The sequence below is a fragment of the Carlito syrichta genome, unplaced genomic scaffold (genome assembly GCF_000164805.1).
Source record: "Carlito syrichta isolate Samal-C Ts95f unplaced genomic scaffold, Tarsius_syrichta-2.0.1 Scaffold303092, whole genome shotgun sequence".
NCBI classification, from domain to species: Eukaryota; Metazoa; Chordata; class Mammalia; order Primates; family Tarsiidae; genus Carlito; species Carlito syrichta.
Window position 1 is genome coordinate 105,712 of NW_007247188.1, and position 27,292 is coordinate 133,003.

At 41.6% G+C, this 27,292-nt stretch overlaps 1 protein-coding gene across 2 annotated transcripts in view; it reads right to left on the bottom strand.

The window, feature by feature from the left end:
* Nucleotides 1-579: 579 nt before the first annotated feature.
* Nucleotides 580-27,292, bottom strand: part of PCDHAC2 (protocadherin alpha subfamily C, 2) — a 50,744-nt gene continuing 24,031 nt past the window's right edge. The window contains exons 4-5 of one of the 2 annotated variants that reach the window (XM_021712117.1): nt 3,209-3,310; nt 580-2,771 (exon numbers count right to left, since the gene is read on the bottom strand). In XM_021712117.1, coding sequence (XP_021567792.1) covers nt 2,701-2,771; nt 3,209-3,310 — 173 coding nt within the window. In that variant the 3' untranslated portion in view covers nt 580-2,700. Of the gene's footprint in view, nt 3,311-27,292 lie in introns of both variants that reach the window. The other variant, XM_021712116.1, reaches the window with a different exon arrangement.

Sequence of the window (27,292 nt, forward strand, 5' to 3'; positions counted from 1 at the left end):
AGCCTCCGCCCCAAGTAATGAAAAGCAAAAAATCTCTTCAGTCATTGTCAAATGTCCGCTGAGCGGCAAAATTGCTTCTGGTTGAAAACTACTGCATCTAAAACCCATGCTTATAAAACTTTAACTAAAGAAGCACAATATGATATTTGCTACAGAACTGAACCTACCCAGTAGAGTGGCTGGCATATGCCCTGTACTCAGTTAAAAGTTCATTTCTTGGGGGCATGATTTGGCTTCCCAGTTGTAGAGAGGCGCAAGGGCTAAACAAGCAATGAATGAGATGACTGAAGGGCTCTGGTGATAAAATTGTTTTGTTGCAATTCTTATTAGAGAAGACCAAAACAGTGTACTGGAAAGTGACACAGTAACCTCCTGGCTGCCCATTCTAGTGATATTGTGGAGTTTAATTCCTGATTCCATTGGAGTTTTTGCCTTAGTAATGAACACAAAGGTCAATGTGATAGCCAGGGAGTGATACAGTGAGTTTCATACTATAGCAATATTCTTCAGTAATAATAGCTAACAATAACCGGTGTTCTATTTCCTTCTACTCTTATACTTAGAAATGACCACCATTTCTTTCATACCACCATTTTCATTTATTAGCAATAACAGAAGAAATACCAGTAGCACCAATTCAAAATGAATCCACATGACGTGTTTTATCCTTACAGCTGTAATAACTAGTAACTAACATGGATTGGAAAGCACTTTGCAAATGTAAAAAGTGCTGTACAGATACATTATAATTATCATCATTAATAAATTAGCCCGATTCTCCTAGTTCAAAAGGCACGTAAGGTCAGATACATGGGCTTCAGTGGGGCAAAATGATCACAACCTACAATGTAGCAATGGTTCACATGTGTTGGCAACAAGTTTTACCCCATGCAATCCTGCAGAGCTGAAGTTACACACCCTTCAAAATATGGGAGAATGAAGCTAAAAGTAGACAAGACAGTTTTTTTTTTAGATTTAATGCATTTTTTTAAATAACAGACTCCTACCTCTTTTATATTAATGCTTAAATAGATAATATAATTAATCAAACTTCTAAATTGTACACTATAACAAAATTAAAATGTTTTATTTAAGGTGACAGCAAATTTTATTATTTTCTATGAGCTGATGTTTCAGATACCATTAGAATTTCAAAGCATTCTGCAAATTCAGAGGTCAGATTGGTAAAATTTGTGCTTGCAAACCCTCAGGGAATATTTTCAGTATTAATTCCAAAATTGTTACTAGAAAAAAACAGCTTTATCCATTCCCTTGCCAGCAGGAGTCTTGGCAAGATATGGCTCTTGGCTGGACCATAAATAAAATTCCTTGAATCACCAGTATCTTGATTTAAGAAAGAAATTTTACTGTGTCTTTTATACACAAAAGCTGATTAACAATGGTTAAAAAAAACATTACTCCACTTTTTCACAGGTGTACAAAAGGAAATATAATGGAATTACATTCAACAATAAAGCTTAAAGTTCACTCTAGGTAATAGTTGCATTAACATTCACATACACAAGCACAGAGTAAGTATATTTCAGGAGTCTTATAATAGCATACAGCATACATATGGGAGATTGATTTCAGGTAACATCATAGGTGTTAGTAAGATTAGCAATTCAGAGTGTTATAGAAAAGGAAAATGAAACCAAAGAGAAGGTGTAGGCTAGCACACCAAGACAAGTCACAGAATCAGAGGATTGAAAAGTCTGCTCACTGTATGTATGAGAAAACAATATTTTTCTTCAATTTCTGGGTCTTGATATAGTTGGTTAGAGAAAGTTGTGTATTCAAAGTGCACATAATTGTTTCTTAGAAAAGAGAGAGAGAAAGATTATTTTATTTAGTAATTAATACATGCAAGAGGCAGCCCCAGAGTGACCTGAAAGAGTAAAGCTGTGATTGACAGGTGGCCGATATAATACAGATGTTTCAGGCAATTCTCTTAAAGCACTTCTGTAGCAGCAATGATCATTTAAATGGCTGTAGACTGATTTCTGTTTTGAGGAGCATTTAGGGGAATTGTATTCATCATATTTCTCTTTAAATATTTATAGCTATAGACTTTCTCTTTTTTAAATAAATCTATCAAACAACAAACAGCATAAGGTGAGGTGTTGGGGTTTTCTTTTTTCTTTTGCTTTTGCATATGTGTTGTTGGAAAAGGATTTGTCCTTTTCATAAACATTGTGTGCAAAAGAATTTGTAATAAAGTGAGCACAAGACATATATAGGAAACACATCAGATCTACTTCTGTTGCCCTGGCTGGCCCGCTGTTAAACACTGAACTGTTGGCTTGTAGATATAATACAAGTTTTGAGTATAATGACACCACAGTCAGGAGACTTTAGGGATGCCTAAAGCCTTGTCAGTGGGGGTAGTTTTGTCTATTAGAAGGTGGCCACCACCTCTTGAGTTGTAAGATTTAGAAAGTCTGGTCCCTTTTAGTTTCACATTTCCCCTCCAAACTGTTAACTCCTGCTGTTCATTTGCCTTTGTTTTCCAGTCCTTTTTGTACCAACTAGTCTGAGCTGGCCCATCCCAGCCAATATCTGGCACCCACATACCCGCGGTGGCCACCCATACCCAGTGGCCACAAACACCCAAGCTGCTCAATCTCAAAACCTTTCAGCCTGCCCTGTAAGTGTCATCAAGACAGGATCCCCGGAGCACAGGGCAGAGAGTCCAACCTCTCACTGGCGGGGCTGGGAAGCTTCTCCTTTGCGGTGGAGGAGAAAGGAAACTTGGGTCTGCTTTTTAGGTTCTGAAAACAAGCCAGAGTGGAGAGAAAGAGTTAACACCAGACTTAGTAAAATTTTTAAGACAAAACCTGTTAAATTTGATCTAGACAGACACAGGGAACTTTCTGCAGATTTCTGAGGTCACTAAGAGGGCTCATGGAGATAGGAAAAAGGAGCAGGGAGTTGCTACATGGGAGAGGTTTGCCATTTTTACAAAAACTGGCTAAGTGGCTTGTTTCCATTCGATGACCTCACTGGTCACTGTTGTCAGTCGTGCTGTTCCCTTTCTCTTTTTTCTCCTGGGTCTTGTTACCCTTCTTCTTTTTCTTCTTTTTCTTGGTCTCCTCTTTTTTGCCGAAGGTTATGAAGTCACTTTTGTCAATTTGGCTGTTAGCAGGCTCCTGCCGGATGGAGATGATTGCAGGAGATCCTGGGATAATGAATTTGTCTGGCAACTCACCGGGACCGGATTGTTTGGGGTTGCCTGGTCCGTATTTAAAGGTCCAGCTGTTGCTGTTGACACCAGCACCGACTGGAGGGGACACTTCTCCTGCCTCTGGTTCTGAAAAACAAAACATCACAAATTAGCAACAGGTTCAACACATGCCCTTGATGCCACACTACTGGTAGAGTACAGAAGAAGCTGCACAGACAGGCTGGGCCACCAAAAATTCATGGGTTATTTCTTCAAGCGTGAGGGCAAGCTTATTTAGAAACAAGCCAGAAGACAGATTTTCTCTCCAAGATGTTCAGAAATCTAATTTTCTAGTAATGTATTTTTGGTTCTTTCTGAAGAATTTCCTAGAGAATATAATAGTGATTATGTTGCCTGGGAATGGGACAGGAATTATACGGGGTTAAAGCAAAATATGCTACTTTAGTGTCTGGATTAGAGAAAACTTTGGTTACAAATGTATTATGATGGCTACTCTGTCCAAAACAGAAGACAAATTAGTTAAATCAATTATTTGATCCTAATTTTATTGTAATAAACTTGGGGAATGAAGGGATGGAGCAGAGAAGAGATGAGAAGATGCAGGGATACACAGTGTAAGAGGATGGAATCTGGTTGTAAGTTGGACTTATTTGTTTGAATAAAGCACTGGGAGTCAATTTTACTTTCCAACCAAGTTCCCTCCCTCAATATGCTAACAGTCTAGTTGGGACATACTCTTAGGCAATTACAAGCCAATTTAATATATGCAATAGCAAAGATATGTGTAAAGTATTGTGGAAACTCCAGAAGAAATTGTTAATTAATGGGGATTCCAGAGGAGAAGTGAAAACTGCAGTCTTGGGAAAATGATTACTCATCCACAGGAGTTTTCTTCTTCTTCTTCTTCTTCTTCTTTTTTTTTTTTGAGTTGAGTCTCACTCTGTCGTCCAGGCTGGAGTACAGTGGCATGCTCACGGCCACTGCAGCCTCAACCTGCTGGGCTCAAGTGATCCTTCTGCCATGGCCTTCCAAGTAGCTGGAACCACAAGTGTGCGCCACCACACCCGGCTACTTATTTATATATTTATTGTGGAGACGAAGTCTTGCCAAGTTGCCCAGGCTGGTCTTGAACTCCTGGGCTCAGGCAATCCTCTCGCCTTGTACTCTCAAAGTGCTGGGATTATTGTGAGCTACTGTAACCAGCCCACAGGAGTTTTCAAGCAAGACGTTCCCAAGAGTCTAGTTGGAAGACATACCATAAGTACACTATAAAGAGTAGAAGTCAGAGCTAGAGAGGAAGAGTAATGGTCTGTCTAGGCAAAGTGATCCCAGTGGCCATGACAACAGAACCCTTTGACACCACAGTAGTATTTATATATCTGACACTGCTCCTTTGGTGGGCATGTGAACAGTTCCACCAAATTAATTGCTCATGTTCAATTACAGTTTGGGAACATCTGTATTTCCATTTCCTCACTGCTTATCACTTCTCAGTTTCCTCTAATTTGATGTCCTCAGGCACTACTTTTCTAACATTGCCCATGTCAAGCTCACTAGATTATCTCCAAAACCAATGGTCACATTTTAGTCCTCATCTTATCAAACCTCTCAGCAGTATTTGTTTCCCCCTTCTTTAAACACTGTATGAGTTCTTTGTCATGTGGGAGAATAACCCCCATAGGTTCTTAGATGAACCAGACCCCTGTTACAAAAGACAGATTCACAAGAAAAAATATAGAAGTTTATTAACATGTATATATCATATATACATGAGAACCCCCAGAGAATGAGTAGTTTTCAAACAGGTGGCTTTGAATTCCAACTTATAGCATCTTCAACAAAGAGAAGTAAATTTTTAGAGAAGTACAAGACAAAAGAAAAGAACTTTCCTCTTATGAGCAGTTACTTGGGAGGAAAGCAAAAAAATGGCAGATAAATATTCGTTAGTAAAGCTTGTTAAAGTAGATTCCTTTGGTACCATCTCTAGACCAATAAGAGTCCAAAGTTATCCTCAGTGGTTAGCTTTTATTCTCCCTGGTGATGGTTGTGGGTGGTGGGGATAAAGGAGGAGAGTAGAATACCTTTTGTTGGCTCAACAATAATCCTTTATATTTTGGGATGGCGTATTCTGGTCCTCCGCAGTCAGAATATTCTCCTGATCTTTTTCTCTGGCTGTTCTTTGTCAGTTTCCTTTGCAGGATCCTCCTCACCTACGTGTTAAAGCTTCCTTGGGTTTGGTCCTAGACTCTATTTTCTCTTCACTCTTTCATTCTGGGATCCCTGCCATATCCATGGGTATAAATACTATCTAAATATGCTGATGAGATGCAGATCTATATTTGAAGCCCATCTCTCTCTGGTCTCCAATCTTATGTATCCAACTGCCTATCTGGTATCCACACTTGGAAATCTCTTGGATTTCCCAAACAGAAGGAATCTAAAATCAAACTCTTGATTCCTCTGATCTGTTCCTTTCTAAATCTTTCCATTTTCAGTAAATGACATTCCATTGCTCAAGCCAGGAAGTTTAGAGCTATTCTTCATTTTTCTCTATTCTATGTTTCATTCTCCCTTTATAATACATCACCAAGACCTGTCATTTCTGCCTAAATATATATTTTCTCTGTCCTCTTTTCTGCATTTTCACTGCCACCACTCTTTTTCAGGACACCATCATCTCTTATATGAATTATACCAATAGCCTTCTCCTTCTTCAACATGCTTCCACTTTTGTCTCTCTCTAATCTTCTATGTAGTAGCCAGAGTCATCCTTATTCCTTAAAGTCTTTTTCTCTTTTTAAAAATTGGAGTATGGGCTGGGCTCAGTGGTTCAGCCTGTAATCCTAGCACTTTGGAAGGCCGAGGTGAGTGGATTGCCTGAGCCCACGGGTTCGAGACCCACTCGGGCAACTTGGCGAGACCTCGTCTCTACAATAAATCGAAAATTAGCCAGGAGTGGCAGCAAGCACCTGTAGTTCCAGCTACTTGGAAGGCTGAGGTGGAAGGATCGCCTAAGCGATCCTCGAGCCCAGCAGGTCGAGGCTGCGGTAGTCGGGAGAGTGCCACTGCACTCCAATCTGGGTGACAGAGTGAGACTCCAACTCAAAAAATAAAATAAAATAAAATTGGAGTATGGCACACAAACAGTATATTCCTCTAAAAACAGAAATTAGATTATATCACTCCCCTCCTCAAAATTATTCCAAGTTTTTCTAATGCCTTAAGAAAAAAAAATCAAACTCTTTATTATGATACCTAAGTCCCTTAAATAACCTAATTCTTTTCTTTTCCAATCTCATCTACACATCTCTCTCATTATCATTATACCCCATCCACACAAGCCTTCTTTCAGTTCCTCAAATATTCCTCAGAGTTGTATTTTTATTGTTGTTTCTTGAGGTGAGGTCTTTCTGTGTTGCTGGGGCTGGAGGGAAGTAGCTATTCACAAGAGTGATTGTGGCTCACTGCAGCCTCAAATTCGCTGGCTCAAGCAATCCTCCCACCTCAGTCTTCCAAGTAGCTGGGACTATAGGCACGATGCTACCACGCACAGATCCTTAGAGTTGTTTTTGCCTCAAGATCTTTACACATATGGTTTCCTTTGTCTTGAATGATCTCTCATTCATTCTTACCATGACTCCTCATTCTTCAAGTTTGTGCTTAAATGCTGCCTCCTCAGAGAGGCATTCTATGACCTTCCTAGACAAGCAGCATCCCTTTCATCTATAGCCTCTATCACTGTAAAGTCCACAAAAGCAAAAACTATATCTGTTTGTCCACTAGTATAACCAGCACCTAGTAAAATTTGTTAAGCAGGTGTTTAACAAATATTTGCTGGATGGATGAATGAAAGCACTGATGTGAGAAGTTAAAGTGGTACTCTAGCCGGGCTCGGTGGCTCAGCCTGTAAAATCCCAGCGCTTTGGGAGGCTGAGGTGAGTGGATTGCCTGTGCCCGTGGGCTCAAGACCTGCCTGGGCAACTTGGCGAGACCTCATCTCTACAATAAAATTTTAAAAATTAACTGGGTGTGGTAGCGCACGCCTGTAGTTCCAGCTACTTGGAAGGCTGAGGTGGAAGGATCGCCAGAGCCTAGCAGGTCGAGACTGCAGTGGCCAGGAGCATGCCACTGCACTCCAGTCTGGGCGACAGAGTGAGACTCCAACTCAAAAGATAAAAATAAAAATAAAAACAAATAAAGTGGTACCCACTCTTTAGCAGACCAAATAACTCCAGTGAGGGCACTTTTGGAGTCCCTAAAGACAATGAGGTAATGCATATCAAGTACTAAGCCTGATCCTTAGTACACTGTAAGTGCTCAATAAACAATATGGGCAATTACATATGGTGCAGTTTTGGGGGCCAGAAGGGCAAGATAAGAATACTGCAAATTTACAGCAGGCAATGGGGGGTGGGGACAAACAAGACATTTTCTTTCCTCCTTCAAACTCCTTTCTTTCACAATGCTTCCCGACAGAGGTGACACTATAGCACTCTGGAGATGGGCAATAGATATTTTTTCCTCTGAGACTAAGGCTAATTTCTTTAATCTATCTAAGATAATCAGATCTGTAATTGAACTCAGTCAGAATCTGTCTGTTTACCTTTCAAATACAGACCCTGTCTCTAAGAGACCAAGACCAAAGTGAGATATCTATTAGCACCTGGAACTGGGTTTCAGCACCCCTCCACAGTCCTTTAGTTGCCCTCACAGAGCCCAAAATGGAAAATTTTTTTCAACCATTGCCAGAACTCCACATGAGGCCTAGGAACTGTCATCTGGAGATGCAGAGATATCATCATCTTGCAGAGTTAAAGGACATTAATGTTTGCATCTATTGGCAGAAGGAGCCCCTCACAGCAGGACCGCCAAGAGTTAAGCGGCTTCTTTTACATGTCACTGAGCTTCCCTGGCCTTTGCTGAGACTCTTGGTTCTATCTGACTCAGCCTAAACTCCATGAAGCAGTCAGAGATCTACCAGGCGCATCCTCTGCATGCCCAGCTTCTACAGAGTACAAGATGTGGTTTCTCGTCCCTCATAGACTATTGTTCCTAGCCTGTTCTGGTTGTTGTAAAAGCAAACATCTCTGAAGGCTCAGCAGCATCTGAACTGTGTGTGACTCATTCAGGTGAAATAATAGCATAGGAATCTGACAAACATTAACTGACCTCCTTATCTGAGTTCCTTTGGTGAAGAGCACTAAAGACACTTGGCTGGTTTTGCCTATAAAATGCCACACCATTAAGGCAGAATCAATGAGATATTCCCTTTTGAAGAGGATTAAAAAGGAAGAAGCACATTTCTGTTCCCAATCCCAGTCAGGGACAAGCCCCAGCAAATGGTCAATCAAGGAAATGTTTCTTCTTTTAGTGATACCTCCTTTCCCTTCTCCTGGGATTTCCCACAAGTTCTTTTCCATCTGCTCCCTGTGGCCAAGCTCACTCTAAGGCAAAGACAAGCCTGAGATGCAGTTAAGATACAAATGAATGGATCTATTACAGCTTAGAAAGGATTTCAGACACACCTCAAGCTAGTGGGGGTCTGACTTTTCAGGTTGTAACCCAACAGGATTCAAAAGTTTTAAGAGAGTATAATCATAATTATAAAAATATGGTAAAGCCGGGCTCGGTGGCTCAGCCTGTAATCCCGCGCCTTTGGGAGGCTGAGATGAGTGGATTGCCTGAGCCCGCGGGTTCGAGACCCACCTGGGCAGCGAGACCTCATCTCTACAATAAATCAAAAAATCAGCCAGGCATGGTATCGCATGCTTGTAATTCCGGCTACTCGGAAGGTTGAGGCGGAAGGATCGCCGGAGCCCGGCAGGTCGAGGCTGCGGTGGCCAGGAGCGGCCACTGCATCCAGTCTGGGCGACAGAGTGAGACTTCAACTCAAAAAATAAAAAAAAATAAATAAATAAATAAAAATATGGTAATAAATAAATAAAAAGATGGCTTTGATTTTTTAAAATTTTTATTTTGGCTGATTTCTTCACTATGGGTAGAGGATATATATATATATATACATTTTTTTTTTTTTGAGTTGGAGTCTCACTCTGTCGCCCAGACTGGAGTGCAGTGGCTGCTCCCGGCCACTGCAGCCTCGACCTGCCAGGCTCCCGCGATCCTTCTGCCTCAGCCTTCCAAGTAGCCGGAATTACAGGCACGCGCTACCACGCCCAGCTGATTTTTTGATTTATTGTAGAGATGAGGTCTCGCTGCCCAGGTGGGTCTCGAACCCGCGGGCTCAGGCAATCCACTCACCTCAGCCTCCCAAAGGCGCGGGATCACAGGCTGAGCCACCGAGCTCGGGAGAGGATATATTTTTAAATTGGAACAACATATATTTTTATAAAAGCATATAGATCTTCATTTTCGTTTTCTTTTTTTTTTGTTTCTTGTGAGTTGAAGTCTCACTCTGTTGCCCAGACTGGAGGGCAGTGGCATGCTCCTGGCCACTCCAGCCTCAACTTGCTGGGCTCCGGCGATCCTTCCACCTCAACCTTCCAAGTAGCTAGAACTACAGGCGCGCGCTACCACGCCCGGCTAATTTTTTTGATTTATTGTAGTGATGAGGTCTTACCAAATTGCCCAGGCGGGTCTCAAACCCGCGGGCTCAGGCAATTCACTCATCTCAGCCTCCCAAAGCGCGGGATTACAGGCTGAGCCACCGAGCCCGGTCCAGATCTTCATTTTCAACCTTATTTTTATTTTTGAGTTGGGGGGTCTCACTGCAGTGGCATGATCGTGGCTCACCATAGCTGTGACCTCCTGAGTTCAGGCGATCCTTCTGCCTTAGCCTCTCAGGTAACTGGGACCACAGGCACATGTCATCATGCCTGGCTAGTTTTTTTAATTTTTTGTAATGAGGTTTCACTACATTGCCTAGGCTGGTCTCAAACTCCTGGGATCAAGCAATTCTCCCACCTTGGCCTCCCAAAGTGCTGGTATTACACATGTGAGCCACTGCACCCAGCCGCCAGGCTTGTTAAATTCACCCTCAGACCCCATTCGGAACTGTTCTGAATCGTGACTAAGGTCAGGAGTGGCTTTTCTGATTTACAGATTTTCCCTAAGAGAATAACACAGTCATTTTGACTAAAAATACTACTTTCAGGAAAGCTCTCAGAGGGCTCGGGCTGGAAAATGTTGGAGGATGTTTAATTTTCCCTCTCTTAATCTTGCTTTGTTCTCTTTCTGTTCTTTCTGTACTAGAGCATAGTCCTGGGCAATTTATATAAATGTCTCTGAGCTTCAGTGTCCTCATCCACAAAATGGAGGCGATCACCTTCCTGGCTACCCTTCCTATATGTGTGGCACAGAGTTAAGCAGGTCTGCATGTCATATAATTTTTCGTCCTTATGAAGTCAATATTGCTAATATCTATGCCTGTGTTATAGATATGTCTATTTTATAAGGGAACTAAGGGCCAGTGGTCTCATGGTTACTAACTGATGAAGCCTGGACTTCAAATCTAGGCACTCTGACTCCAGCTTTGAGACTCACATCCTGAGCTCTCTAACAAGATCCTTTGAAAACCCTAAAGCATTATATAATATGACAATTATGATGGTTATTATCTGTTTTGTTACTATTTGGGAGACAGAAATGCCGGCAGAAGCCTCTAAACCAGAATCAGTTGAAAGGAGTGGCGGTGGGGGAAGGGGTGTGGATCCCGCCCAGTCTCCAGGTTTCAGCCCCGCCCCTTCGTTCCCCATTCATCCCTTTGTTACCAGCTCTAGGATTTCGGTGCTGAGGTTAATAAAGAGCTTCCAGAAAACCCATCATTTTGATTAAAGCTGGGCACTATCTTGCCAGACAGCCCTCTGGAGTCGGCCTACCGCCCACTCTGCTAAGTCAGTGCAGCCAGCAAAGGCTATTAAATGATTACAGCCGTTTCCGGCCCAGCCAGACAGCTCTCTTGGACTGCTGGTTCTTGGGTGGGGCGGCTGCTGCTGACTCCGGCTGCCCAGGGTAGAGTCAGCGCACGAGAGATTCTGCAGATCTAGCTTTGCAAGTGCAGGTTTTCTGAGCCTCTCTCTCCTCCTTGTTTTCACCTGCCACCCAAGCCAGCTGCTGCAGTCTTTTTCGAACAGCTCTGCTGGCTTTGGGCAACCATTTCCTCTCTCAGCCTGGCCAAATGGCAGAAACCATTCGCCACCAACCGCTGAAAGACCGGGTTGTAAAACATCTCGAGTTCCTTCCCCACCCCCTATTTCACCATCTGTGAGGTTAGTAGACCGACTGGATGAGCTCCGCCTTTCCCCAACCCCCACTCCACCCTCAAACCCGGCAATCCTTTATGAATCGGGCAAAACTAATCTGAGCAAATCACAGCCCGCAAAACACAGAAGAATCGTGGTCTGAAACCCAAATCCTGTCCAGGATCAGAGAGACAAAGGGGGAAAGCTAAAATCACTGGGGCTAGCATTTCCCCGCTGCTTCTTAGTCCTACAATTGACAGTGAAAAGAATTTTCCATGAACAAGGAAATGTAAAAATATACTCCCTGTTCTCTGTAAAACTTCAGGCTCTGTTTTAACCTGGCTACATCGTGTAAATTATGTAAATTTTAGCAAAATTTTAAATATTTCTGGGCCTCTGTTTTCATCTGTAAAAAAGATAATAGCAGCACCCACCCCATAAGGTTGTTATGGGATTAAATGTAAGTATCCTTATAGAGCACAGAGCACAGTACAAAGAAAAAACTTAAAATAAAATTTTACTTGTTAATAAGGTCAGAGCAGCACTGCATATTCCTTCATTTAAGGACTACTGATTGATTGTGTATTATGGGTTAGGACAATATATTGGGCATTTTGCACATATTTTTATGCAATTAAAATTAATCAATTAAAACTTATAAATATTTAAGTACATATTTAAATAATATTTTATAAGTAAGGACGCTGAAGGCTTAAATTACAGCAAGATGATTTGCACTGAATCACACAGGGATTTGATAATGAAGCTGAAAAATTATTTTTGCACTGATTCCCTGGCTCAATAATCGAACAGGGTTTTGTTTTTTGTTTTCTTTTTACTTCTTGTGAAGCCTTGGGGATGGGGGAGGAGACACGTGAGCTCAATTCACAAATCTAGCATTTTGATATCTAGAGTAGTTGGGAAGAGTGGTGTGTGTGTGATTGGATGTCAGAGGTGGCAATGGGGAGGCTGATCTGATACCACTCCCCAGAGGTCGCTGGAGCTGCTACCATGGGTGTTTTACCCTCTTTGGGTGAGACGAGCTGATCTGGAAGAATATTTTGTGGCTGTTTGGTGCCCCGGGCCACAGCTGGGCTAATTTTCAGCAATCTTGGAGCGGAAGAGATAAATACACTTGGCATATTTTTAAAGCTACAGCACTTGCTTTGTGCCCAAAATAACTCTGCCATTTCTAGGTTAAGAGTATAAAGACATCATGTGCTACGAACCCAGATTCAAACATCGGAATGACTGGTCTCCATAGTCAGCTTTAAAAAAAAAAATCACATTTCCGTGAGCTCCCCACCACCCAGCAGGGTTCAGACTGCATGATTTTTTTTCTACCTTATTTCCTGGTTGCTAAGGTCCCCCAGTATCTAGGGAGGGCAATTTCCTTTTACAATCTCTTCTCCAAATACCCCTTCTTCAGGAGGCTATTATATCTAGGGGGTAACACAGTGCTTAAGATGTAGGTTCTGGGAGTCTCAGCTTCACCACTTAATTGCGAATAACCTTGAACAAATCACTTGGCCTCTCAGCTCCCATTCTTTCATATGTAAAACAAAGATAACAATAAGCATCTAATGGGATTGTGAGCATTACAAAGAGACAAGGTTTATAAATCACATAGAACAATGTCTGGCATGCAGACACTCTGAAATAAAGGATGAGGTATTACTATGTAGTATTCCTTTAGAAACCCAACTCCCACTTTAACCATCTATTCCTGAGTGCAGTACTTGCAGAAACTCTCTTTTCCAGGGACCCTCCTCCCATTGTGCTCTGTCCCTCCCAGAGATGATTGAAGACTTCCAGCTGTGAAGTTTACCAGATTAGAAATGGTTGCTAGGTAGGTAACTATTCTCCAGAGCCCTCTGAAGGAAGCAATGAAAGAGGCTGCTTAGACATGGTGGAAAACAGACTGGACGAAGTATCAAAAACCTTGGGTTCACATCTCAGCTCTATCATTCTGCTTTCTACTATTTTCCAAGATATTATTTTGTTGACATTGATTGACTTACAGTTCCTTCATCTATAAAATGGATATAACAGACACCTCACAGAGGCATTGTTAGTCATTCAACTAAACTTATTATTTAAAGTAAATTAGACATTATACTAGGAATTAGTGATATAGATATGAATATTAGAACAGGTGCCCTGATCTCAAAGTGCTATAATGCATTAGGACAAAAAGACGAGTAAATGAACAAAGTTTTAAAGAACAAAGTAAAGAAACTCTTGCATAAAAATGGTATTAAGCCAGGCTTGGTGGCTCAGCCTGTAATTCCGCGCCTTTGGGAAACTGAGGTGAGCGGATTGTCTGATCCCGTGGGTTTGAGACCCGCCTGGGCAGGCGAGACCTCATCTCTACAATAAATCAAAAAATTAGCCGGGCGTGGTAGCGCGCGCCTGTAGTTCCAGCTATGGAAGGCTGAGGCGGAAGGATCACCGGAGCCCAGCAGGCAAGGCTGCAGTGGCCGGGAGCGGTCACTGCACTCCAGTCTGGGCGACAGAGTGAGACTCCAACTCAAAAAAAAAAAAATGGTATTAAACTTTCTAGAGACAGTATATGCAGTGGTTAAGAGCACAGACTCAGCCGGGCTCGGTGGCTCAGCCTGTAATCCCATGCTTTGGGAGGCTAAGGTGAGTGAATTGCCTGAGCCCACTGGTACGAGATCCGCCTGGGCAACTTGGCTGAGCCCTCATCTGCACAATAAATCAAAAATTAGCCGGGCGTGGTAGCGCGCACCTGTAGTTCCAGCTACTCGGAAGGCTGAAGCGGAAGGATCACCGGAGCCCAGCAGGTCGAGGCTGTGGTGGCCAAGAGCAGCCACTGCACTCCAGTCTGGGCGACAGAGTGAGACTCCAACTCAAAAAAAAAAAAAAAAAAAAGAGCACAGACTCAGAAGTCAAACAACCCTGATTCAGATCCTGGTCCCCAGGCTTACAAGATGTGTGACCTTATTTAACCCTACCAGTCTCACCTAAGCAATAAAATGGGTATAATAATTAACTTACTGAGGATGGTTATACAGATTAATGGAATTAATACTTGTAAAGTGCTTGCAATAATACTTGGCACATGGTTTAAATGTTCAATACAGGTTCTTTGTTACCATTATTATTTACAAATAAATTATCCGTCTGCTCCAGTATTCTCAACCCTGGAGGTTAAGTTTGTTGATAGTGTCACTGAATTAAGTGACATGCAGCACTAACTCAAGGTAGGAGGTCAAAGGGAAATAGTACATAACAAGTGCAGTCCAACTACAGGTAAGAGAATGCCAATTTGATGTCTTCATACCCTATAGCCCCCCAGTTCCACTTCTGGAAATTTATCCTGTATAAATACTAGTAGGTGTGCATAAGATACATGTCTAAGCCGGGCTCGGTAGCTCAGCCAGTAATCCCAGCACTTTGGGAGGCTGAGGTGAGAGGATTGCCTGAGCCCACGGGTTCGATACCCGCCTGGGCAACTTGGCAAGACCTCATCTCTACAATAAGTCAAAAAATTAGCCGGGCGTGGTAGCGCATGCCTGTAGTTCCAGCTACTTGGAAGGCTGAGGCAGAAGGATCGCTGGAGCTCAGCAGGTAGAGGCTGCGGTGGCCGGGAGCGGCCACCACACCCAGTCTAGGTGATAGGGTGAGACTCCAACTCAAAAAAAAAAAAAACAAAAAAAAAGATACAGGTCTAAGAATTTGTACTGCATCATTTAGAAAGCATAGATACAAATAGGAAACTAGATAAATAAATTATAAGATAGGCATACAACATATGCCCTTACTAAAGAAGAATGAGGCAAGTTTATATGTACTGACTTATGAAGGTGTTTGTTCACACACACACACACACACACACACACACACACACACACGCTGTATAATATATAATATGCATAGCATTATACCATTTTCGTTTTTGAAAACCGCTATATAATTATGCATCCCATAATGACTTCGATCAATAATGAACTACACATATGACGGTGGTCCATAAGATTATAATGCCGTATTTTTACCATACCTTTTCTATGTTTAGATACACAAATATCATTGTGTTACAATTACTTTATAGTATTCAATACAGCAACATGCTATAAGGGTAGCCTAAGAGTAATAAGCTATGCCATCTAGGTTTGTGTAAGTACACTCTATGATGTTCATACAGTGAAGAAACTACCTAACAACATATTTCTTAGACTATCTCCAGGGCTAAGAGATGCAGTCCAGGTGCAGTGGCTCAGCCTGTAACCCCAGCACTTTGGGAGGCTGAGACAAGAGGATTCCTTGAGCCCGGGATTCGAGACCAGCCTGGGCAGTTTGGTGAGACCTCGTCTCTACAGTAAATCACGGAGACGGGGCAAGATGGTGACGGCATAGGTGAACTGGTGAGATTCTCTGAACGGACCAAGACTGCATACTGCTGAATAGACAGACTGTAAAGCAGAGGGAAAAGTGAACAAAGCCAGAAGACCCTCATAAGGAAGAACAGGTCATTGCAGAAGAGAAATAAAAGCAACCCCACCTTCCCTCAAAAACAGAATTGAAGAGGGGGAGGGAAAAGGGGAGAGGGAGAAAAATCTACAGAAATGAAGAAAAACCAAAAGAAGAGTATGGGTCTCTCCCAGACGCCTGGGAGAGCAGACACTGAGAAAACTGACTTTGGAATACAAACAATGAAAAGTCCCCAGAATGAAGGGTCTCAAAATGCAAATGTAGATATCAAAACAATAATGGAGAGATTAAAAAGAATTGAGGAGACACAAGAAGAAACTAGGAAGGAGCTGATATCTGAGATAACAGTAATAAAGAATACTGTGAATGAAATAAATAACAAATTGATAAGCATGGAAAGCAGAATTACCCAAGCAGAAGAATCTCAGAGCTTGAGGACCAAAATATAGAAATAACCCAAACTCTTAAAAACACAGAAAATAAGCTAAAAAAGACAGAACAAAACCTTCAAGAGATGAGTGACTACCTCAAGAGGCCTAACCTAAGAATAATTGGACTCCCTGAGGCAGAAAGAGAAACAGAGACCACATTGGAACAAACTTTCCACGAGATCATTCAAGAAAATTTCCCTTATCTAATCAGTGATACAAAAATTCAAACACAAGAGATTCAGAGAACCCCCGCAAGACAACAAATGAGAAGACCAACTCCTAGACACATAATAATTCGCCTAAATAAAGTAGGCACAAAAGAAAAAATCCTAAAGGCAGCAAGAGAAAAATGCCGGATCACCCACCATGGAAGACCAATCAGAATAGCAGCAGATTTATCTGCAGAAACCCTGCAGGCTAGGAGAGCTTGGAGCCCTATCTTCAAAGTCCTAAAGGATAAACAATTTCAACCAAGAATAACCTACCCAGCCAAGCTAAGCTTCATCAGTGAGGGAGAATTAAAATCTTTCCCAGATATCCAATCCCTAAGAACTTATGCAGCCACAAAACCATCTCTACATGAAACACTTAAGAAAGTACTAAACACAGAAGAAAAGGAAAAAAGAACAACGTTCTTCACAAGAGTACAGGGAAAAGAATAAAATATACATGAACCAACCCCAAAAACCAAAAGAAAGACAAAAAAAACAAGTGGAAGAACAACAACTCTATAAGAACTCTATGATTGGGACAAACTCTCACATTTCAATAATTAGCCTGAATGTGAATGGACTAAATGCACCACTGAAAAGACATAGAATGGCAAAATTGATAAACTATCACCAGGCAACAATATACTGCCTTCAAGAGATGCATCTCACTAGAAAGGACATACACAGACTCAAAGTAAGAGGATGGGAAACAAATTTTCAGGCGAATGGAACACAAAAGAAAGGAGGAGTCGTGATCCTAATCTCAGACAAAATACCATTTAAGCTATCAAAAATTAAAAAAGATACAGAGGACCACTACATAATGATAAAAGGTTCACTCCATCAACAAGAAATATCTATCCTAAACATATATGCACCCAACATAGGTGCGCCAACATTCATAAAGCAACTTCTAGGAAAACTAAAGGAAGACATTGACTCTAACACCATAATAACTGGGGACTTTAATACACCACTCACAACCTTAGACAGATCATCAGGACAAAAAATCAGCAAGGAGATCCGGAACCTCAATGAGACTCTGGACCAAATGGACTTAATTGATACCTATAGAACACTCCATCCAAAGACCACAGAATACACATTCTACTCATCACCACATGGAACGTATTCTAAGATCGACCACATAATTGGACACAAATCAAGTATAAGCAAATTTAAAAGGACTGAAATTCTACCATGCACCTTCTCAGACCACAGTGGAATAAAAATAAACATTGACACCAACAAAGTCCCCCCACAACCCACAAAGACATGGACACTAAACAGCATGATGCTAAATAACTCCTGGGTCAATGATGACATCAAAATAGAGATCAAAAGATACCTGGAAACAAATGAAAATAAAGAAACATCTTACCAAAATCTCTGGGATGCCTTAAAAGCTGTAATAAGAGGGGAATTTATATCCCTACAAACACACATGAGGAAAATGGAAGGAACAGAAATTGATAACCTAACAAGCCACCTAAAGAAGCTGGAAAAGCAAGACCACAAAGACCCTAATTTCAGCAGAAGAATCCAGATCACCAAAATAAAAGCCCAAATCCAGGACATAGAAGACAAAAAGATAATACAAAAAATCAGTGAAACAAAAAGCTGGTTCTTCGAAAGGGTAAACAAGATTGATGGTCCCCTAGCTAGACTGACCAAGAAAAAACGAGAAAAAAACCAAATAAGCATAATCAGAAATACAGTAAATCACAAAAAATAGCCAGACATGGTGGCGTGTGTCTGTAGTTCCAGCTACTTGGAAGGCTGAGGGGGAAGGATTGCCTAAGCCCAGCCGGTGGAGGCTGCAATGGCTGTGAGCGTGTCACTGTACTCCAGCCTGGGAGACAGAGTGAGACTCCAATTCAAAAAAAAAAAAAAATAAAGAGATGCAAGAAATATTTGAAAGAGTAAACCCTAATGTAAATTACGGATTTGGAGTGGTAATGGTAGTTTCAATGATGATGTCAATGTAGTTTCACCAATTGTAACAAATGTACCACTCTGGGACAGGATATTGATGTGTGCAGATGGGGGCTGGGAGTGAATGGAAACTGTACTTTCCATCAATTTTGCTGTGAACCTAAAACTGCTATAAAAAATAAAAGGGAGTGGAATTGAGGGAAATAAACATTTTTATATGAATAATGTTCTATTGCTTAATATTTTCACATCAATAATGTAATATTATTTTATTTTGTAAAACACTACTTGAAAATGTATACTTATAAAAATTCTGGAGATACACACTAAACTATCGGTAGTGGTTACTTCTGAGGAGCAGGACTAGAGAAAGGGAGTGAGATACTAGTCATTTTATTTTTGTCCTGTACAGCTTTAATCTGTTATGACTTTTGCTTCTTCTATAATTAAGTCAAAGAGATTTTAAAAGAATACTGGCCCAACATGATTCAAAAACTAGCTGAGACAAAATGTCACTATCCCAGATAGACTAGAACCAGGATTAACCATATAATTTGCAGGGCCCAGTGCCAAATGAAAATGGAAGGACAGCATAGCACGGTGCCTCATGCCTGTCATCCCAGCACTTTGGGAGGTAGAGGTGAGAGGATTGCCTGAGCTCAGGGGTTCAAGAAGAACCTGAACAATATGGCAAGACCTCATCTCTACAATAAATCAAAAATCAGCAGGGCATGGTGGCACATGCCTGTGGTTCCAGCTACTTGGAAGGCTAGGCAGAAAGATCACCTGAGCCCAGCAGGTCGAAGCTGCGGTGGCCATGAGCATGCCACTGCACTCCAGCCTGGGCAACAGAGTGAGACTCCAACTCAGAAAAAAGAAAATGGAGGGCTCCTTGTTAACAGATTATTAAGAACTTCAAGATGGTGACAGCATCAACCACACAGGGCCTTGCTAAATTCAGGGCCCTATGATGCCAGCCCTTCCTGGACCCAAGCACTTAGCACCACAACTTGACACTGATTCTTCCCTAAGGTTTCATGCTGCCTTTCCCACCTCAAACTATGTGAGGCATGATTATTTAATCCAATAATAAAATGACTTCTGGCTTTAATTGGGTTTTCAAACTTTTCTTCTCTACTCTCCCCTGTCACTTTGTTACAATCTGTGCTTCTTAAAATTTGGCAGCAATCCCAGGCTCTGTGTTGCTGTGTCACTTCTCAGCCTCAAGCAACCATTTCTAGACAAGTAGAAATCGAGGGTATAAAATGGAGGGGCTATCAGCACATGGCAGGAGAAGGAGGGCAAGATGATGGGAAAACCCTCTCCACTACTACTATCCTCCACTTTGTGCACTTCCATAACATTCCGTTTAATCTAGCAAAGCATGTGGAATCCTGTTTACAGTGTGCCTTGGCATTGTGCTAAGCAGCAGGAATAGTAAATTGAGTAGTAGCAGTTCTAATAACATTTCTGAGTGCTTACCATGAGCTGAAGCATAGTGCTAAGCATTTTGCAAGCATTATCTCATTTCATCCTTATAATAGCCTACAGTCTTTCCTCTTTTACACATTAATAAATCTGAGGTACAGGTTGCACAATTATTAATTTGAAGCACTATGCAATGCTATGCTGTCTCCCTTAAGAAGCTAATAAGACAAAATTTAAACCAACCTGCCCTTCACTCTCCACATGTTTTTAGACATTATCATACCAAGTCCACCAGAATTACCAAAGAACATTTCCAAGGCCAGTTCTTAAAAATAAAAAAAGCTACATTTATCTCTCCTTTTAATTCCTCATTTCTAGACACTCAAATTCCCCAATTGGGAAAAGAAAAAAATCTAAGTTGAAAGCTCATAATTCATTTTGACATCGAGTACAGGCGATCCCCCCTTATTCGAGGTTTTGCTTTCTCTGGTTTCACTTACCTGTAGTCAATCATGGTCAAAAATATTAAACGGAAATTTTCAGAAATAAACAATTCATAAGTTTTAAATCACAGGCTGGTCTGAGTAGCATTATGAAATCTCACACCATTCTGTTTCATCCTGCCTGAGACATGAATCATCCTTTTGTCCAGCATATCTACCTGCCTATTTGCTATTTAGGAGCTATCTCTGTTATCAATCAGATTGACTGTTTTGGTACTGCAGTGCTTGTATTCAAGTAATCCTATTTTACCTAATAATGGTTCCAAAGCACAGAACACTGTGCCTAATTTATAAATTAAACTTTATTATAGATATATATGTATAGGAAAAATCATAGCATATACAAGGTTTGTTATTGTCTGAGGTCTCAAGCATCTACTGGAGGTCTTGGAATGTATCCTCTGTGGATAAGGAGGAACTACTATAGGTTGATTTTTGAATATTCAGTAGAGCTACGGAGGCTTAAAAGAATCTTCTTTTCTAAAAACAAACAAACAAACAAACCTTCCAGTGGGTCTCCCTGGGCAAAAAATGAAACCTCAAGTTCGCTAGCAGGATGTTTAAGGCCCTACAAAATCTGACTCCATTCTATATTTCTGATCTCATTTCCCTCTAGCCCACCTCACTCATCAAATGGACTCATCCTATTCACTCGGACTACACACTTCTGATTTTTTTCTTGCATGGTTTCCTTTGCCTAAAATTGTCTTTATCTCGACAGCCTACTTACCATTCTGCAATACCCAGTATTAACTGTCAAGTGGTCTCTGACTTAGTCCCCTAAATTCCCAATTCCATCTTCTGGGCTTCCACAATACAACATCCATTGCCCATGGTTGCTAAGAGAGTGTTTGGGCACTCTGAAAACAATTTAAGGGGCCCTCTCAGGGTTGTAGGTTTGCCTTATTTATGTAGGTTTGTATCGATTACTACAAAGATAGACCCATTGTGGACTGACAGGTCCTGGTGGTGTCCCAACTTCTTTCCCCTTCATTGGCCCTGCCTATGCATGACACTATTGTGGGCCTTATCACAGGACATTGAAATATTTCCATTTTATTTCTTTATATTTCTGCCTTCCCCGCTGGATTATAAGGACAGGACTGTGTTATATTTAATATTATGCTTGCATCACCTAGAATAGAGTGTGGGCTGACATAAGTGCTTAATAAAGGACTGTTTGATGATTAAAGTCATGTGTTACTTAATGATTAGGGTATGTTCTGAGAAACACATTGTTAGGCTATTTAGTTGTTGTGTAAACATTATAGAGTGTCCTTACACAAACCTAAATGGTATAGCCTATGATACACCTAGGCTATATGATATAGTCAATTGTTCTTAGGTTATAAACCTGTATGTTACTTTACTGAATACTGTACAGTTGCAATTCAACAAAGGGTACAGTAAAAATACAGCATTATAATCTTATGGGACCATCATTTTATATATGGCCCACTGTTGACTAAAATATTGCTATTTGGTGCATGACTGAATATAGAAGTTTTCAACCAAATTTTATATTGAAGCCCAGCCAAAGAATGAACCTCTGGAGAGGATACTGTATATTTTACTTCTGTGTGTGTGTGTGTGTGTGTGTGTGTGTGTGTGTGTGTGTGGTGTGTGTGAATGTAAAAGAAAGGGAGAGAGAATAGAATGAATGAAGAGTTTAAAAGAATGCTGATGGTGGTTAATGGTAGAATTCTAGGGACCTGGCTAGTAGGTAGTTTTTGTGAAGATTTTTCTAATTCCCTTCAAATCAGAAACATTTAGAAGACTATTACCCTGGAGGCAAGGTTGTGACCCTGAGTGAGAAAAGACCAAAGAAGCTAATTTATATCTCTAAATCCCTAGATTTAGAAAGAATATACCGAAAAGCTCATCTCTGAAGAAATTTCCCAAAGGCAAATATTTAGAATCAATTTATACTTGTTAGAACAGAGGGAAATTGATGTGACACTGACCACAGACTAAACACAGCCCCACTGACTGCAGACTGAAGGGACAGCAATTGGATTGACATCTTGGTGACATAAGGAGCCCACAGGGAGTGCTGGCCTCTGAAGAGGCTCTTTTATGGGTCCCATGGCCTAATCACTGTCATCATTGGTATGAGGGATGATTTAATCCCCAATCAGAGCTGCAAAGTGCAGACAGGCCCTAAACTTTGGAGGTACCTGTCTCAAGGAGGGAGCCAGTATGAGACCACGTTGTTATGCAAATACTCCTAAAAAACAAATACTGAGATACATATGCATCCATAAAATTGGCCCCAAATCACCCTACTCCTTGTCCCCTACACTGGAAGTACCATTAAGGAAAAGCAGAGGGGATTTAGGAATACTGGTTAAAGCATTACCCACCCCTCAACCCCCCAACACACACATACATAACAATCAGGCTGTTAATTTATTTGCTTCTTCTTTAGGGCAGTCCTGGATATAAATTTAATCTGCTTTCACCTAGTCACAGATACTAGATGCATACAAGACAAACAATGTGCATTGTCCCTATCTCCTGGCATCATGACTTTTTTCATTAGCTACCATGCTTCAGGATTGATATTCCAGATTGGCCTGTGGGTGATTCAAAGAGTACTGTCCTTTCCTGCCTGACTCTTGGAACAATATTCTTAAGCCTGGGGCAGAATATCTTTAAACTCTTAACATAATAATATAGTAGGAACTATTTTTCTCCTTTCTCTATATTTCCACCTCTGCTCACAGAGAAGGGAATGGCTCCCAAACTGGTACTCCCACTCTTTGGGGGATATACTAGGAAGAAATCTTTCATCTTTAGCTCTACATCCTTACTTACTCTTCCCAGGAAGGAAGACTGATTAGAGAGATAACTGAAAGTCTGATTTTGTTTCTTTATTTTTACTATTAAAAAAAATTTTTTTTTTGAGTAGGAGTCTCACTCTGTCGCCCAGGCATGTTCATAACCACTGCAGCCTCTACCTGCTGGGCTCAGGCAATTCTTCTGCCTCAGCTTTCCAAGTAGCTGGAACTACAGGTGTGTCCCACCACGCCCAGCTAATTTTTTGACTTATTGTAGAGGCGAGGTCTCGCCATATTGCCCAAGCTGGTCTTGAATCCCTGGGCTCAGGCTGTCCTCTTGCCTCTGCCTCCCAAAGTGCTGGGATTACAGGCGAGAGCCACCACACCCAGCTGAAAGCCATATTTTAAATGCATCAAGCTTCTTGATTAAGCAAAATCATTGTCAACAGTCACTCTTTTTTCATGATACATCTCATCCTAATTCTCTTTCTGTATGCTAGCTCAGCCTCTATTTGGTAATCAAATCAGGATAGCTCTCAGTCTTCACCAAGGGAGATGCTTACTGTTCTAGTTTTTACTCCCTTGCATCTGAGAAATGGGAGGCCCCGTCATATTCTTTAATAATAATAATAATAAACTTGATTCTGAACTTTGATCCCTTGTTGAGTCCTTGCATCTTTTCTTTTCTTTTCTTTTCTTTTTTGAATTGGAGTCTCACTCTGTCGCCCAGACTGGAGTGCAGTGGCCCTCAGCCTGCTGTGCTCCGGCGATCCTTCCGTCTCAGCCTTCCAAGTAGCTGGCACTACTGGCGCGTGCTACCACACCCGGCTAATTTTTTTGATTTATTGTAGAGATGAGATCTCACCACATTGCCCAGGCAGGTCTCGAACCCGTCGGCTCAGGCAATCCACTCACCTCTGCCTCCCAAAGCACAGGATTACAGGCTGAGCCACCAAGCCCGGCGCATTTTTTCTTAATTAGTTAAGATTTGGAGGAAAGGGGTAGAGATAAATTTATCTCCACCAATCTTCTGACAATTGATTGCCTTCAAAAGAAGCTTAAACTCTAGTCTATACTCACTCTCTTCATGGTTATAATATGCATCTCATTTTACCTTTACCTTTACTGAAATTTACACACACACACAGAGCCACCTCTTCCTTAACATGAAAGACCCTGTAGTAAGCATAATGATGGCCACACCAAAATGTCCATGTCCTAACTTCAGAACTTGTGAATATGTTATGTTACATGACAAAAGGGACTCTGTAGATATGATTAAATTAAGGATTTTAAGATGGGAACATTATCCTGGATTATTCAGGTAGGTCCAATATAATAATTGGTTCTTCTACATGAAAGAGGGAGGCAAGAAAGTCAGAGTCAGAAATTTGCAGTTGCTACATTGCTGACTTTGGAGATGAAGGAAAGGGCCACAAGTCCAGAAATGCGGACAGCCTCTAAAACTAAAAAAGACAAGAAAAATGGATCCTCTCCTAGAGCCTCCAGAAGGAATGCAGCCCTGCAGACACTGATTTTAGCCCAGTGAAACCCATTTTGGACTCCTGACCTCTAGAACTGTAAGACAATAATTTGCATGGTTTTAAACCATGAATATTGTGGTAATTTGTTACAACAGTAATGGGAAATAACACAAGCCCTCATAATTGGCCTGGAACTCAGTGGATGACCCTCTCCAAGTTACCAAGCTATTCTCTTTACCTGTCATGTGGGACAAAGTAATATAGTAGTAATGTGTCAAGTGTATAGGATTCAGCAGCAGGCAGACATGGGTTTAAATACCATCTTTGCTATTGTATTTATTAATGGACTCAACAAATATTTAGTAGACATCATTGTATGCTAGACATCTTGCTGGGATAACAATAGTTAGCAAAAAAATATTTACTAGCTGTAATTCCTATGAACTTCAATTTCTTTATCTGAAGCATGAGAATAATAATGTACTTCTCTTTTATAGCTGTTTAAGTATGAAATGCATATAAAGTACTTATCACAGTTCTCAATAAATAGTAGCTATTGTTAAGTCTTCCTTTCTTTTGTTCTAAGAAACTATTTCTACAACCCAGGAAGTAACAGTATAGGATATTTAAAGAATTTAAAATTTGGGCTTGACCAGGTGCAGTGGCTCAGGCCTGTAATCCTGACACTTTGGGAGACCGAGGTAGAAGGATTGCTTGAGCCCAGGAGTTTGAGACCAGCCTGGGCTACATAGCAAGATCTCATTAAAAAAGAAAATTGGAGCCGGACTTGGTAGCTCAGCCTATAATCCTGCGCTTTGGGAGGCTGAGGTGAGTGGATTGCCCAGGCCCACGGGTTCGAGACCCACCTGGGCAACTTGGCGAGACCACATCTCTACAATAAATCAAAAAAATTAGCTGGGTGTGGTAGCACACGCCTGTAGTTTCAGCTACTTGGAAGGCTGAGGCGGAAGGATCGCCAGAGCCCAGCAGGTCGAGCCTGCGGTGGCCAGGAGCGGCCACTGCACTCCAGTCTGGGTGACAGAGTGAGACTCCAACTCAAAAAAAAAAAAAAAAAGAAAGAAAATTGGCCAACAAAGACTTACTGAAACATACACTTTAAAAAATATCTCCCGGCCAAGCTTGGTGGCTCAGTCTGTAATCCAGCACTTTGGGAGCCTGAGGCGAATGGATTGCCTGATCCTGTGAGTTCAAGACCCACCCAGGCAATTTGGCGAGACACCTTGTCTCTACAATAAATCAAAAGTTAGCTGGGTATGGTAGCGCGCACCTGTAGTTCCGGCTACTTGGAAGGCTGAGGCAGAAGGATCGCTGGAACCCAGCAGGTTGAGGCTGTGGTGGCCAGGAGCATGTTGCTGCACTCCAGTCTGGGGGACAGAGTGAGACTCCAACTCAAAAAAAATAAAAATCAATTAAATAAATAAAAATAAAAAATATCTCCCCAAAGGCTTGACGCACTAGCTCACACCTATAATCCCAGCACTTTGGGAGGCCAAGGTGAGAGGATTGCCTGAGCCCATGGGTTTGAGACCAGTCTGGGCAACATAGAGAAATCTCGTCTCTATAATAAAAAAAAAGAAAGAAAAGAAAAACATAATAAAAAATATCTCCCTAGGGCTCTTCCTTTTTTTTTTTTAAAACAGGTTTTAGCTGAAATAAGGAAACATCTGCATTCCATGGCTCATCATCTGACATAGAGCCAAATTTAAAGGGTCAAAGGTGTCCCCCTCAGGGCTGTTTATATATCTAGTGATGCCTTTATTCCCCCCAAATCTGGGCTCTCTGACATGCAGCTTATTGTGCATCTGATGTAAATCACTCAGACTGGCTGAAGTTTCTAGATCTACCATAGACCTTTAGTGTATTCATCTGACTCCAGGTAATCATGGGAACAGAGATGCAACAAGAGTATTCTTTTTTTTTGAGTTGGAGTCTCACTCAGTCGCCCAGACCGGAGTGCAGCGGCCGCTCCCGGCCACCGCAGCCTTGACCTGCTGGGCTCTGGCGATCCTTCCGCCTCAGCCTTCCAAGTAGCCGGAATTACAGACGCGCGCTACCACGCCCGGCTAATTTTTTGATTTTATTGTAGAGATGAGGTCTCGCCTGCCCAGGCAGATCTCAAACCCGCGGGCTCAGGCAATCCACTCACCTCAGCCTCCCAAAGGCGTGGGATTACAGGCTGAGCCACCGAGCCCGGCTCAACAAGAGTATTCTTAGGTAAGAGAGTATCTATGATGCAGAGTCAAAAAAGGCAGAGAGAAGACTTGCAGAATGTCATCTCACTATAACAGCTTGGTCCATGATGCCACCTAGAGCAACAGGTCTGGACACAAGTTTGGCTCAATGTTGGAAGTAAGCCCAAGCTGGTGGACTTTCTATACAAAGCAGGCTTTACTTGTTTATAGGTTTGTTTGATTGTTTTTCACATGCAATGGCAGCTATAAACTAGAGGCCCAGGGTACATTGCTTGGGATCCAGCAGACAAGGGACACAACTATAGTTATGATAAACTTCTCATCCCTTGTTCTTTAGTGGATCCAAATTTGGTTCTTAAAAGTTACCTTTTCAGCCAGGCTCGGTGGCTCAGCCTGTAATCCAGCACCTTTGGGAGGCTGAGGTGAGTGGATTGCCTGAGCCCGCGGGTTCGAGACCTGCCTG